This window comes from Psittacula echo, assembly GCF_963264785.1.
Source record: "Psittacula echo genome assembly, chromosome: 6".
NCBI classification, from domain to species: Eukaryota; Metazoa; Chordata; class Aves; order Psittaciformes; family Psittacidae; genus Psittacula; species Psittacula echo.
The window spans coordinates 28536985-28551444 of NC_137743.1; the positions used below are offsets into that span (position 1 = coordinate 28536985).

The 14460-nt window shown below is 38.7% G+C and overlaps 1 protein-coding gene across 1 annotated transcript in view; it reads right to left on the reverse strand.

The window, feature by feature from the left end:
• The window catches only part of CLASP1 (cytoplasmic linker associated protein 1), a 175695-nt gene that overhangs the window by 44256 nt on the left and 116979 nt on the right, over positions 1 to 14460 (reverse strand). Inside the window, exons 22-26 of the mRNA XM_080620322.1 lie at positions 9024 to 9127; positions 6515 to 6538; positions 5350 to 5594; positions 1754 to 1817; positions 247 to 410 (exon numbers count right to left, since the gene is read on the reverse strand). Coding sequence (XP_080476448.1) covers positions 247 to 410; positions 1754 to 1817; positions 5350 to 5594; positions 6515 to 6538; positions 9024 to 9127 — 601 coding nt within the window. The remainder of the gene's footprint in view (positions 1 to 246; positions 411 to 1753; positions 1818 to 5349; positions 5595 to 6514; positions 6539 to 9023; positions 9128 to 14460) is intronic.

Sequence of the window (14460 nt, forward strand, 5' to 3'; positions counted from 1 at the left end):
CCAAATTAACAAAATCAGTGACACATTTTAAATGTTATGTTTTACAGTTACCTATTTAGAAAACAGGCAGGCCTTTTTAATTCAATGCCTCAAATATTGTGACATAACTTTGCTCTCCTTTATTCTGGTATTCATCAAGATTAAGCCCTCAAAACATACAGCACTACTGTGTTTCTGAAATGTCCATCAGATGCCCTTCTGTAATCCTGCAAAAACCTCCACAGTATTTGCTATCTAATACTCTACCTGGTGACATCCAGAGCTTTTTGAACTTTCGCCTGCACAGACCCCAGCAAATCTGCTCCCATTTTCTTTAGCAACTGCGTCAGGAGAACAAAAAGCCAATCCTGCAAGTCATCTTTATGAATGATGATGAAATCAACCAGGGTTTCCAGAAACATGCTAAAGACCTATAAACAGAACAGGTGTCACAAAAAGGAACAACAGTGCTTTAAATAAAAATAATCAAGGGAAGGTCTTTACAATCTGGGTTTCAGGATGATTTTGTTATAGACAGTTCCATGAATGAATGATTTTAGTGACTATATGGCTGGGGGGAAAAAATGGAAAAAAAAAAACAACCCACAACTAAAAATCAGACAAGACACGTCTAAAACGTGTCATATTAAAATACCACATGAAACAAATGAAGGAAGGGGGTAGAATACACTTACTCTCTGTTGTGAATTCCACGGCAAAGCAGGCCATGCAACAAAACAAACCACTCGTTAGCACACATACTGATCAAGGCTGGTTGTTCAGATGCAGTTTGCAAACAGATAAAGGATGCATTCATTGGAAGTTTACATTTTCTTGAATCTCTTCTCAGTTACTTAAAACATTAAGACCTTACAAGGTAGGAACTGCCACACTTGGCAATGCTTGTGGGACAGCTGACTGGGACTCTAACTACGGCCAAAAATGCACAGTTGGAGCAAGACTTTCCTGTGACAGGCAACTGTGCCTCCCCATAGCATTTCCACCTGACAACTGGTTATTAAAACTGGTTTACCAAGTACTCTGAAATACAAATATTTGTACAGCTTATGCTTTCTCAAATTGTATTTAACCTAACAGCAGATGTTTTTACTCAGCCACTACTGGTTGCCTTCAACTACCAAACTTCCTTAGGAAAGGGCATGAAACTCCCTTTTCCCCTCTCCCTGCTCCCACTTACCTGCTGACAGAAGGCCACTGGGTCTGAATGTGCCTGTGGGCCCAACCTCCCCATTCCCTACCCTGCTGCTTTTTAAGAGATGTTTGTATGTTTACGCACTGGCCTTTAACTTCAAAGGTCAGTTCTATAAAGAAGGCAAAATAGTTATATTAAGGACTTTAATTACAAGATCCAGAACAGTATCTTGGTGAGACCCCATACTGCTCCCAGGCGCACACAACATACAAACCCCAGTGACAGTGATGCTGAACTCCAGTACATTACCTTCATAGACCTCATTCTTGGTGTGTATTACCAAGACACTCTCTAGAGAACTACAGGTAAAACTGAACTTCTCACTCCAGGAGCTGACATGGGAGAGCTGCTCCTCAGGAAGCAAGAAGTAATCAGTTCCTAGCAACATGAGAGACTGAGACACATCCCCTCCTTGTAAAACATAAAAAATTAAGGAGACTTATAAACGCCCACTTCCCCAGCAGATGGCAGTTATAGAAATATGGACCATTCATCTTGGAACACTGTCAAATGTGCACACACGGTAACGTAAGAGAACAAGCCAAATCTTTGTGATCTTACCTTGCTGTGAGGGTCAGCAAACATGCGAGTAAATATTTCACATAGCCTTTTCAACTCAACTCGGCTGAAATAAATAGAACACAGTATTAATGCTAAAGCTTTAGTTGCAGAAAAAAATTAATAAATATTAACAGTTGAAAGATCTAACCTTCTTTATTAAGTCACACTTCTGAAAACTGTATCTAGGTAAAGCCTTAACTGGCATTCCAGTTTAACCACTGGGATAACTAGTCTTATATTAAGAAATCTAATACACTTTTTTTTTTTTTAATCATAAGCCAGACACTTGTATTTTCTCCTACTTTAAACTATTCCTATGTTCTGGATTGCAGAATACAACTTGAAATGTGCACATTTGGGAAGTATTTATTTTCTGCCTGCGTCAAGGTCACTGACTCACTGAAACGTGGGTCTTTTGCAGCCAAGGTTTCTCAAGTCTCCTTTGTGTTAGGGAATTCAAATTTTCAAGTAAAATGAGAACTTTCATGCTATTTGGGTATATCCTAATCATAAATATTTTGGTCTAAATTTTCAGTCACTTCAGTAAAATCAGTCAAGAATCACACAATATTAACAATACCAGAACCGACTCCGAAGCCTGACAGCAGGCACATGGAGTAGACAAATATATAGAAATACAAAACAGATTAACAAGTGGGCAACCTAGTAAGTCAAAAGATAATTAAATCAAAGCACAATCTAAGTTCCTACTAGTAAGATTACCAGGTGTCAGTAATACTCTTTTTATGCCACGGGCAAGAAGAATGATGTATGGGTAACTTCCGTAACATACTGAGTTTGAGTCAAATGCAGAACTGTTTGATGCCAAAGGTCTTATTTACAATGTATTGAAAATACAAGTCTTAGTTTTCCTGCAAGGCAAACTGCCAAAGAATGCAGAAATTTTGTTTGTTTACTGTGCACACAAACCCAGTTAGGTAACATTTCCTGCTTACTATGCATGCAATTAGACATTTTCCACCATTACTATGAAACCAGAGCAACTATTGAAATGCACATGGATTGCTCAGAAAACAACCATTCAGATCTTAACTACAGGTACTCTCTTTCCAGAAAGTCATTAATTCTACAGTCCACCAACATACCTCTCCCTCTTTCAAAATAAGCTTCAAATAACAGACCAGAACATGCAATTACTCTACAGCTTTTTTACCTTAACTTGTTTGTAAGTACTACAGGACATTTTTAAAAAAAAAATTACACATTAAAGGCTAACCAAATTTTAAAAGTGCACAAACCAAATGGCTTGATGTAGAGGAAAAAGTCTTTGTAACAACACCACAGCAAGCGGTCAGCTTCATTCAGGGTGAGACTGCACAGTCCCAAAATTACAACAATGCTCTCCTGAATTGCAGATTTCAGCTCTCTGACCAAACCAAATTATTACGCTAATGAATTTCGTTTCTGGACACAAGTTACATGATAGAGCAAGTGTGTGTCTCTCTTTAAAAGCTGAAGGACCCAAGGTAACAATGCAAGTACTAAACTGAAACAGGCAGTGGAAGAACATTTCCTTAAGGGACTTGTTGGCCTTGTTTTATTTAGAACACCTGATGGGGAGCACTTAAGAGAACTAAGACACGTGAAACCATAAGAAACAAAAAGCATAGGTAAGTGCCACGCCACTTTGCATGCACATCTTTCTGGATATGCAAATCCCAGCTTATAGAAGATCAACCATCTTTCAGTTCAGAGCACTAAAGGAAACCTAGCCACATCTCTGCCTTTTATTAAACTTGGTATACCACAACAGAAGATATCAGGTTTATTTAGAAGACAGACTTGCCCCTTGGACTAATGACCTTGATGATGATCTGCAAGATGCCGTGGGAACAAACAGGATGATAAAATCTAATCATTAGAATAGGCACCAGATCAACCCTGAACCAAGGAGGAAGCAGACCAAAGGCAAACGAAAATGAAATATAATCTAGAGAACTAAAACCAGTTTCAAATTAAAAAATAACCCTGCAGAGGTGTAGTTTCTGCGACAGGTTTTATAAACTATTCAGGATCAAAGCTAAGAAAACTTGCAAGCTTGAGGGACTAGTGACAGCAGTATAGTTTAAACACTGCAGCCAGCAGGGTTGAAAACAATTCTACCAGCATTTCTGCTAAGAGCTACAGATCTGGATAAACAGCCCATCACCCATACTTCTCAGCATTTCCTCTCTTGGAAAAGCAGCACTCAAAACTCTTGTTATAAATCCTCACACACCTTTGTGGCAAAATCAAAGTCTCACCCAACCATATGAGGTGCCAGCTTTCTCCAGACAGTTTGTCAAAATAAAGAAAAAAAGGGCAGGGAAAAAAAAAAAAAAAAAAGAGGCAGCACACATGAAGGAAGCATCTTTAAAAGACTTGTAAATAGACAACATCAAAAAGCTTCTCTGATGTAGGGAGTCTAACTACCTGTCTTAAAAACCTGTAGCACTTCTCTTAAGTGACTTAAGGACTATACCATGTCATGTAAAGTTCTAGAATATTTTTACGATAGCAAAAGAATAACCTTTTCAGGCCTGCTCTCCATACATTTCCTTCAGCCTGTTAACATGAGCCATCAAGTATTTTCAGCCAGTGTAAAGGCCTTTCAAAATGGAAAGAATAGCGTAAATCCAAGTAGGTATCTATAAACCATACAACCGCCACTTATAAACTTGGTCATAATTTAAGTACATAATATTCATAACAGGAAAATAAAGTGTCAGAGCTCTTTGTGAATGTTATCTTCAAAGGAGTCAAACTTGTTTCCAAACACTTTCACCATAAACTAAGGGCAAAAGCCTGAGAGCCAGCTCACTCTAGTTCATGTGACCTGTGGCCATACAAAGTTTCCATATGACCACTGGGTAGTTCTAAGATCTGCTGTAATGTGTGACATGCCAAAGGTGCTGGAAGGGTTTATGTGGCTTTCAACAAAGGAAAAAGGTCTCTATCTCCTACCATAAGCAAATTTTCAGAGTTAGTACACCTATTTCACTGCCCTAGGAAACTTCTCTCTACAAACTACACCATTTACAGAAGCCTCAAATATCTGAGATCTTTCAAGAATTATAAGTAATATCTATAATTACATCTGACAGACTTCATAAGGAGTCAAAGTATACCCACCATAAGCATTGTCTGATCTCATCTTTGAAGCACACACACACATTTTAGAGTAAATGCGGCAAGTGTTTGCTTCACCAACTGAATTGCTGGGAGAAAAACTTAAGGTTCAGACTAATGTAAATGGATTCAAAGGGTGGTACTGATTTTACAATACCATCATTGTGGGAAATGTCACTGTGCTGCAACAAGCACCTACCACTGGAAGCCTTCACGAAACAGAAGAAGGCTAAGAGAAGATAGTAAGCTTAACTGAGTCCTTTCTAAATTACTGCTACAAATTTAACAGAAATTATACTGATGACATAGCAGAACTTTTTCCAAAAGTGAAGTCCCAAATTGTGGCAACAAAGCCTTCATAGCTGTAAAAGATACTATCTGTCTCCATAAGGCAGGTACATATTACTGACATCTGACTATAGCCATCTTTCATGAATGGCTGATTTATAAATATCTATCAAAGTCACCTCAATGTCCGCTGACTTTTCAGTAAGTTCTGAAGACCTATGAGCCCCTCTTTCCTTTCAGACCAGTTGGAGCTGGCACAGTGATTCAGAACCTCAGCCACATCTTCAGTCTGCCGCAGGTAGTGTGGAATACCCCCATTCCTGGAACCATAGGAGCGCTCTGAGCAAGCGCTTGATGCATCACTGTTAGCATCATCATCGGAGTACATTCCATAGGGTTCATATCTTCTTCTCACTGGCTTTTTCTGGAAAAGCAGAAATTCAGACTTAGTAAGTTATATATAGTTACAGCAGTGCCAAAAGAAAAACATTCTATTAATAATCACTAAAACGAAGACTAATGTTATTGCTATAGTGACCTGTTTTACACACGTCACCAAGCACTGCCTGCTTACCTTTCACAGTACAGCAAGACAGATCCCATTGATTTCAATGAGACTATTCAAGTGACTAAGGGGAGCAGGGCTTGCCTTCCCCAGCATGAAAGCTAGATATTTATGTCCAGTGAAATTAGCTACTGGGAATCATACGTTGTTTTATTGTCAATAACAGTCAGTTCCATTGTTACCGATTCTATGACAATACAAATTCTACTTCAAGAAAAAAAGAAAGGAAGAAAGAGATGAAAGAATCTGTGCTGACATGCACAGTCACTTTGATATTGATAATAAAGTGGCTCTAGAAATGCACTGCGATACAGGAGATGACAATTTCTCTGTTAGTTTGGGCTAGGATTTTTCCAGAGGCTGCTATAGGAGTTGAGTACTCAAATCCCACTCATTTCCATAGCATGGCATTAGAGGACCTGATTCCCTTAGGTACCATCTTTGACAACCTTGATTCTTACAGAAGAGATATTAAAATAATTATAGTAGCAAAACAAATTGTGTGCTATACTACAAAACAAAATCTTAAATGAACCTTAACAGAACAGGACTGATATATATCAGATAAACAAGAATCTATATTCTAAAGAGTTTGCTACAGAATTCCTTCCAGCATGAAGTCCTGCAGCTCTAGGACTTGTGAAGCCAGCAGAGTTCTGCTTCCACTAGGACTGCAGGTTTGAAGTGTAGAAATTAACACAAGTGCAGTATCATGGGTGTTAGCAACAGGGTGGGGCAAGTTGGAAAGTAGAAATAAAAAGTCAAGAAAGCACTAGTACCTTGCTCCTGGAGTCTCCTAACAGCTGTAGGCAGGAAAATATTGAAGGGTGGGAAAAAGCATAGAGAATTATGTCAGAAGCTTATGTAGGGTTTGTTTTTGCAACAAAAACGTATAGCAAATGTGTCTTAGCAAATTAAAATACAGTATATGCAAAATAAAAGTGGGTATAATAACGCCTGCATTTATCTCCAAACTATTGCTTTACCCTTATAGCCTACAATTTCCATTAGGGAGCTTGGAAGTGAGATTGTATGTTAATAGGTTTTTTGATGGCAGATCTATATAAAGCAACTCTCTGCTTACCTTTTAGAAATGCTGCTCTGAGAGATACCAGAGTTTTTCGTAATGATTTATATCCCCATATATTATCAGTAGCATTTGATTTTTAGAGTCTTGGAAAGGAATTCTGATGTCAGGAAACCACTATCTACAGCACACCACATTTAACCAACTTCACTTGACCAAGTTCCCTTTCAACCCGCAGTTCTTACACCACATTTTTTTTGAAGCTCAGCTTCTTACAAGACACACTGGTTGTCACCCCTGGCTTAAAGGCCTTACTTAATAGCAGAGTTTCCATCACCCTTTGAGCTCTTCTGACAGATCCAAGCATGGATTCCCAGTATAGACACTGCAGATTTATGCCAAGTCCAGCTCTCGAGACAGACTGGATCCAATGGGAACTGTACATGGAGAGCAGAGGTCACAAAATGACCCACCGTGTTCTGCTTAAACTGAGTATTTGGCTGAAGCCATCTCTGGAGAAGTTATTTTAATTTCTTACTACAGAGAAAATAATGCTTTTCTGAAAACAAGACTGCTGGGTAAGAGCTGGCATCACTTTACTCTCTCAAAAGAAGCCTAAGGAGCATTTGTAAATTGCCTGTTGTGAGAAGAGCAAATTAGGATGATGGGAAAGAAGGGGTCAACAAGATCATGTTGCATCCCCTAAAGCCATACAAATTCAGACTGATCAACCAAGTCAGCAGCTTAGTTTCCAGCTAGACTTAAGGATTTCCCTTTAAAGTGTTCAACCCTTTCAGATTTTAACATCCCAGTAAAATGTTTTTTAGTTTAAAAGAGTGGAATATTTAAAAGGGAACTGTAAGTCTACCTGAATATTAAGTTACACCAAAAGAGACATCAGTGATCAGCAGTGAATTGAAACACTGTGACCCCCTCCTCCACCAAGAAACCTGTATTGAGCAGCAGCTCACATTCAGGGATATAGCCTGATTTCATTTACACAGGTAAGCCATCATCTATAATTATGCCTTGAACTGCTCTGGTGGCAAATTTGAGGTGCTGAGAGCAGAAATTTGTTCACAAGCTGTTACATTTGCTAATGAAAATGCCCACTAATAATTCAGCCCACTAAATGCAACAGTGCCATCTATTATATACTGTCCTACCTTGATATAGTCACATATATGAAGTCACATATTCTTTTCTTTTGAATGGCAGATTCTGGAAAAAGTGACGTTTGTCTAAGAGTACTCTAATAATCACCTAGAAATGGGGGTGACATGAGCTGGGTGATAATTGAATATAAAAAGGGAAATGTTCGCCATCCTTAGGGAAAGTGAACTAGGAAATGGAGAAAGGACACATATCACAAACTCCGGGGAAATGGTTCATTCTCCATAGAGATCTGAGATATGTGTCTCAAGACACATTTGGAAGTCCTTCCATCAGGTCTTGAGCTGGAGACGACCCAAGGTATACTGGTAGCCAGCTAATACTGTACAATAATTGCTCCTGCCTATACACATCCTCTCTACCCCAAATACTGAAGGCAAATCCACAGGCTTAACACTTGTCTTCTGAAGAGCAGAAAACACTTTCTGGGTTCTAGCCGAGAGATGTTATAATACAGTAAGACTGTACAGGACAATAAATTTTTTTAAAATTACAATGAATTTACTTGGAAATGCACTGAATGTTTGAAAGTACTAGCAGCAAACTTGACAGATTACTTCAATTTAACTGCGTGAGACGGTACCGATTACAGGCAAGCCAAGTTATGAGCTGATCCAAGTATCTAGACAGGTGCAAATAACACAGGGCATGAACTTGTGAAATTCTTAGTTCTTTTCTAAACCTGATAAGGAATCAACACTAACAGAGAACACTTTTTCCAACAAAGTCTTCACACAGGTAACTGGACTCATGGAAATCCCTGATCCCGCAGGTGCTGAGCACCCCCACAGTGCCGCATACATCATCTGACAGCCAAGTGAAAGACTAACAGCTGATTCAACCCATCCTGCAGCTCTAGCACCAAGCCACAGTATCTGTTTGACAACAACTGTGGAGAACTAACATGAAATAAGGAAACAAACATTGCTGCCAATATACCCAAAGACAAAACAGCAAAAGGTAACTGACTCTACAGCATCAGACACTGGCACAATCAGAACAAAGCTATTTAGAAAGAGGAGAACATACGTACAGGTAACTTCAAGCCACTTTCCGGTGTTGGAAGCATTTTGTATTTTTCCTCTTACCAGTGCATCGGCCACAGCAGCCTCCAGATCTGTGCTTGTGCTCAGGACTCGCATGGCATTCACAGAAGCAGGCATCCTGCCTGGTTGTCCGAGTCCAAACCGGTCTGCACAAAAGACAACATTGAAAAGGGTTGTTAAATGAATTCACATTCACTTGGAATCCTAATCAGGTGCCGAGCAGCTTTCCCCACAGGCTCTGGGAACTTGCAGTGCTTTTTCATTAAACACACTTTTATCCACAGCTCTAGAAAGTTTGCCATTAGAGTAAGAAATAAACTATTGTTTGTTGGGCCCCAGAGACAATTTTGGATCCTCAGGGCAGCTTCTTTGGGGTTTTTTTTATGCTGGGAAGCAGAGCGTCTACTTTGTTTCTTTTTTAACACAGAAGTTGTTTCCAAATTTTATTTTAATGTCAGAGGCAGACATGCCAGTCCCAATCTGGCACACTCAGGAATCAAGAGAAAGCTTCTCATTAACTTTAGAGAGACAGAATTGTGCTCAGTGTCAGAACATGTTAATACTTGAGCATTCATCTACCCTGCAGCTTTTTCCACAGGCAAGGATGTAAGACTAGTAGCACCAGATTGCCTATCTTATGTCTCAAGGGTTGATCAACCAGTAGAATATCCCCCTAGGCACCATGGTATAAAAATAAGGTTTATTATATGCTTGTGAAGTGCCTCCAATTTTTATGTCATTCTTGATAAGCATTTTAAATGACATTTAAAAGCTCTATGATAATCAAAATTGATTTTTTGGATCAAACAATAACAATCTTTCTCTCTTGGAATTTGATGGCAAAGCATTCAGGGGCATCTGAAGCAAGAGGATTGAGTCTAAAATGTCATTTACACTCCCCATAATAATTAGTTTACTTTATCATTTGCCCAGTCTACCAAAAAGTTACTGAAATTAGCTTCTTTGGGCAAAAGCCAAATTCAGAAAGGCATGCTAACAGGAATATGATAGAATCTGTGACTTGAGGACCACGGGCCAGGCTCTGACAGAACAGCCCTCCTAGATGGGCTCTGGATTATGAGCAAAGAGAAATTGGTTTTGGCATTTCAAGATTTTGTTTCCACATGGGCCTATCTTTGCTCAAGAAGGACTAGGAACATCCCTCCTGGGACATACCTTACATCTCTGTCCCCTGCACCCACATGTGCCACTAAGAGTATTGCCAGCAAAATTCAGTGTTGTGCAAATCAAGCTGCATGAACCCATTTAATAGACCTTCAGCTGATTCACATTGGAGGCAAACATCAAGCAACAAGGTAGAGGGATCAAGTCACATAGGCCTTTTATTAGTTCATCTATATTTAATTTCATTAAGGAAAACCACTGCTTATCAAAATGCCTAACTGCATCATGGACTGAGGTCAAACATGATCTGCAGCACCTTACTGTATTTTTCAGGAAAAACACTGTGCTTATCAAGAACTTCACTGCTTTCTTCTTTACAAACCTACTGCACTTAAATAGATTTTAAGGAACTAGTTCACACTGATATGCATAATTTAAATCGGAGAATGACGTTTGCCAGTCTACTGCCCTAATTCCAAAGCTTTACCCAAATGTTTCAGAGATTAAACTCCCAAGGGATATTTTTTTAAATCTGAAGTATTGAGGAAAAACAACCCTGAAGATTAGTATTTCATTCAGAGAGAAGTGTTATCTATCAAAATTTACTGTTTCTCAGAGTTACGTACCCAGACAAGACATTTCTGATTTACAACAAAAGCACACCTTCTACAAAACACATTACAAAGAAAACAAAAAACAAAACAAAACAAAACCAATCTTGGAACTACTGCCAAAAAGTAATCAAATCATGACACTTCACAAGGAAATAAAAGTTTTATGTGTTATTACTGTCCCCTTTTTTAATGCACTTGGGTTAAAGAATCATTTAAAATATTAAGATGAAACAGTACTTCATCCCTAAAATGGAAAGGTCCATACACTTCAAATAGAAGCAAAGAAGATGATAGTGCATTAGGTCTGATTGAAACTAAAGTCACTACTACAGAGATGTACAGAAGGCAAGTTTTTTTTCCCAAGTGTAAAAGATATTTGGGACAGTACAAGGCCTGTAAATGTTAAGTTCTGGACTCAGTTTCATATTTAAACCCTACTCAATGACATTACTCAAGTTTACTCCGATCAGATTTTGGATTTAACTTTTGAAATAACATCAAAAAATACCATTGTAATTTGTTTTCACATAAATTTAGTATTACATTAGAAAAGGGGAGATTGTTTGGGTTTTTTTAAATGAAGAACAGAATGACAAAGTAATTTACTTGTAAATCAATTAAACACCCAGCATAAAGAAACAAATTTGAGCTTTTTTAACAAATAAAGTAAGTATGGCACGCTGGCTTTTATCTGTCTCCATGGCTATTGGGAATTTTCTGAAATACTTCTTTCGGTGACCTTTAAATTCATAACAGCCAAGTCACTCAGGGCTTCTCCCCAAGACACTGCTGCCATACCTGTGTGCAGAAGTTAGACCTTAGGACAGACCTCAGCATATCCTTACACGGGGCTTGGAACACATTTGGCTCTTTTCTTCCCCAGTGTTACTGGACAAGAAATAAATAGAATATACTCTGGCCACCTTCCCAGAATATACATGGCCACATGTCCCGCCAGCTAGATTCATAACACTTGTTATAAACTTGATGAAAATTTGCATTCACCATTTTTGGCCTGATTTTGCCAATTTTAGGGAGATTTTGACACAGGTAAGCATACAGAATTTGACTATGCTTTGCACCAAAGCACAGGAGTCAAGCATCAAATGATTTTCACAGGAAGTTGAATGCAAACAAAGCTTAAATCTGTATTACAGTTTGAAGCATTTGAAACATTTTCAGTTATTTTTGTTGAATACAAATATGGCTTGTTACTTTGAAAAATGCCACTCAAATCAGTTTGCATCATTTCTGCTGAGCAACCTGATGAGGGAAATGTTTGGGAGTTCTATTTAAGTGACAGCCATTTAACTAGACTAATGAGAAACAGAATTTTTCACTCTGTACCTGAAGGGTATTAATAACTTTCAGCATCACTAAATCTTTATACAATTTCAGCCTCCAAGAAAACACTGAAGCCCTCATCTTCTACATCATCTTTCTCCCCACAATTAATTCTTACTGTCCAAAAACTAGCAGCCCTTGTTCATTTCTAAGACTTTCAGTGAAATATCCTGATTCAAAAAGGAGTTACAGGTTCTCCACAACTGTGACTCCAGCACAGGAATGAGGAAGCAACTGGAATCTGCAGATTTTTCTCATTATATGTAAGCATTAGTCTCCTGATGCCAAAGCCCCATGAAATTAACAGGAATAATTTTTTCAACAACTTCCATGTACTTTGGACAGGGCCTTCAGATTTATATGAAGGATGGATCAGCACGTGTATGCTCCAAAGTTCATTCTGAAAGCTTATGAGGTGCTTAATTCTTGTTGTTCTTGTATATTTTTTGAGAGGATCCCACAAATACTTTCATTAACAGAGGCAGGAGTCCAGAATATTTAGTAATAAATGGGATGAAACCCACTGGGATCCAGTCCTAGGCACTGGGAACTGCACCACTGCTAAAGAGGACATATAAACAGAAGTTGGGAGTTCTCTGCATCAGTCAGGATTTAGCCCATGCTGCACAACTGATTCAATTTACAGGAAAATTGAGAAAGCCCTGGATCACCCTTTGTTTAAACACTGTTCACAAAGTTCCTCAAGTACATAAAATTAAAAACATCCAATAAATGAAATTCAAACCAAAAAGCCACGTTAAACAAAAAACGAACAGAAAGCCCCACAGTGATGAGAAGCACATGCCAAGTGCTAGCTGATGCACATGATGGCAAATGTTAAGATGATGTAAAACAAGACTACGTATAAGAAGCGGATTCATGCAGTTAGCGCTTTTTCACCTGACTGCCCAACAGAATCAGCAGTGGAGAGAGCACTAGTGGACCTGGAATGACGTCGAGAAGCTGCAAGTAGAAGGAATGGCAACACCCACAGGATTAACACACATTTAACCCAAGACAGAAAATGCCACAATCCACAGGGGATGTGAGACCGCTACTGGTAAAGGTGTTTCATAGTGACAGGGAAATGACGCTGTATATGAATGCATAACAGATACAGTGCAAGCCCCACAGCAACACCTCCATCTGTAGCTTCTCCCTTATCCCCCATGACTGTAAACACAATGCATGACAAAACTCATCTGTAACAGTCCCAAACCCAGTGCAGTTCAGCAAAAAAAACCAGTGCACATCAGTCACATTCCAGAATCACAGATCTGGAAGACGGCCATCGTGAGAACATGGAGCACATAACTACAGAGCAGGATTTAGATGTGTCTAATCTAAACCCTGAAGTGAAGCCATGATGAATGCATAAGAATTGTGCTTGCAGATATTTTTCCACAACATTCTAGCCTATGCATAAAAAAGCAACGTTAACAAAGAATGAATAACCACATAAGTAGAAAGAGTCATACAGGGAGGTCCTTGGGTTGGGTTTCTTTTCCAAGTAAACACACGTACACACATATCGAAGCTGTTGCTACTACCAAAAGTCTCTTGCTTTTAACAAACTTTGCATATATGTTTCTTGAATCTAAGTATGTACATGCACAGATAATCTGAAGTGCAAGATTGTACACCTATCTAGAATTAACACTACATGTATACAAATTGTTAACAGCAACAGAGCACATACAGTAGCAGAAGAGCTGAAGCAAAATATAGTTCCCACTTCAATTCCCAGTTGTCAGCAGCACATAGATCACAAAATGCCTTTGGAGAGGTTTTCAGTTCATGGAGTCAGCATAAAGGTGAGTCTTTTATGAAAGCAAATGGAAAACTGGTTCAGCCATTTCCAAATTACATAAATCTAGTTTTTCTAAAGAGGATTTCTCTGTGTCTAGCAATGACATGCTCACCTAGCTCAAAGCAACTGACCCAAGCAACTGATTGCCCATTTGAGCAATTCATCACCCCTGAATGCCTTGTTGCTTTAACATCTAGTATTGTCAAGAAACTGAAAAAAATAAAGCAGAATCACCTTCTAATCCAAATAGGCTTTGTCAATTATGCATATACGTGTGCAGCAGAAAAAAAAAAAATTAAGTCTTCTGTTCAAGGCAAAGCATTCATAAACACAGATACCAACATTATAAAACAGGAATCAGAAAAGTAAGAAAAATACAATTTCATTTTTTTCCCAGCTGTGAGAGCTTGACTAGAAGCTGTACAGAATATGCAATGTGGTCTTTAACCATGGAGAACACATGCATTTATTCAAGAGAACAATTCACCGACACCATAAATAACTCATGAAAGATTTGCAGGATCAGTGCAGGATCATGGACTGAACCTCACAATTAAGATTCTGAGCTCACAATTGCTTTCTCTCA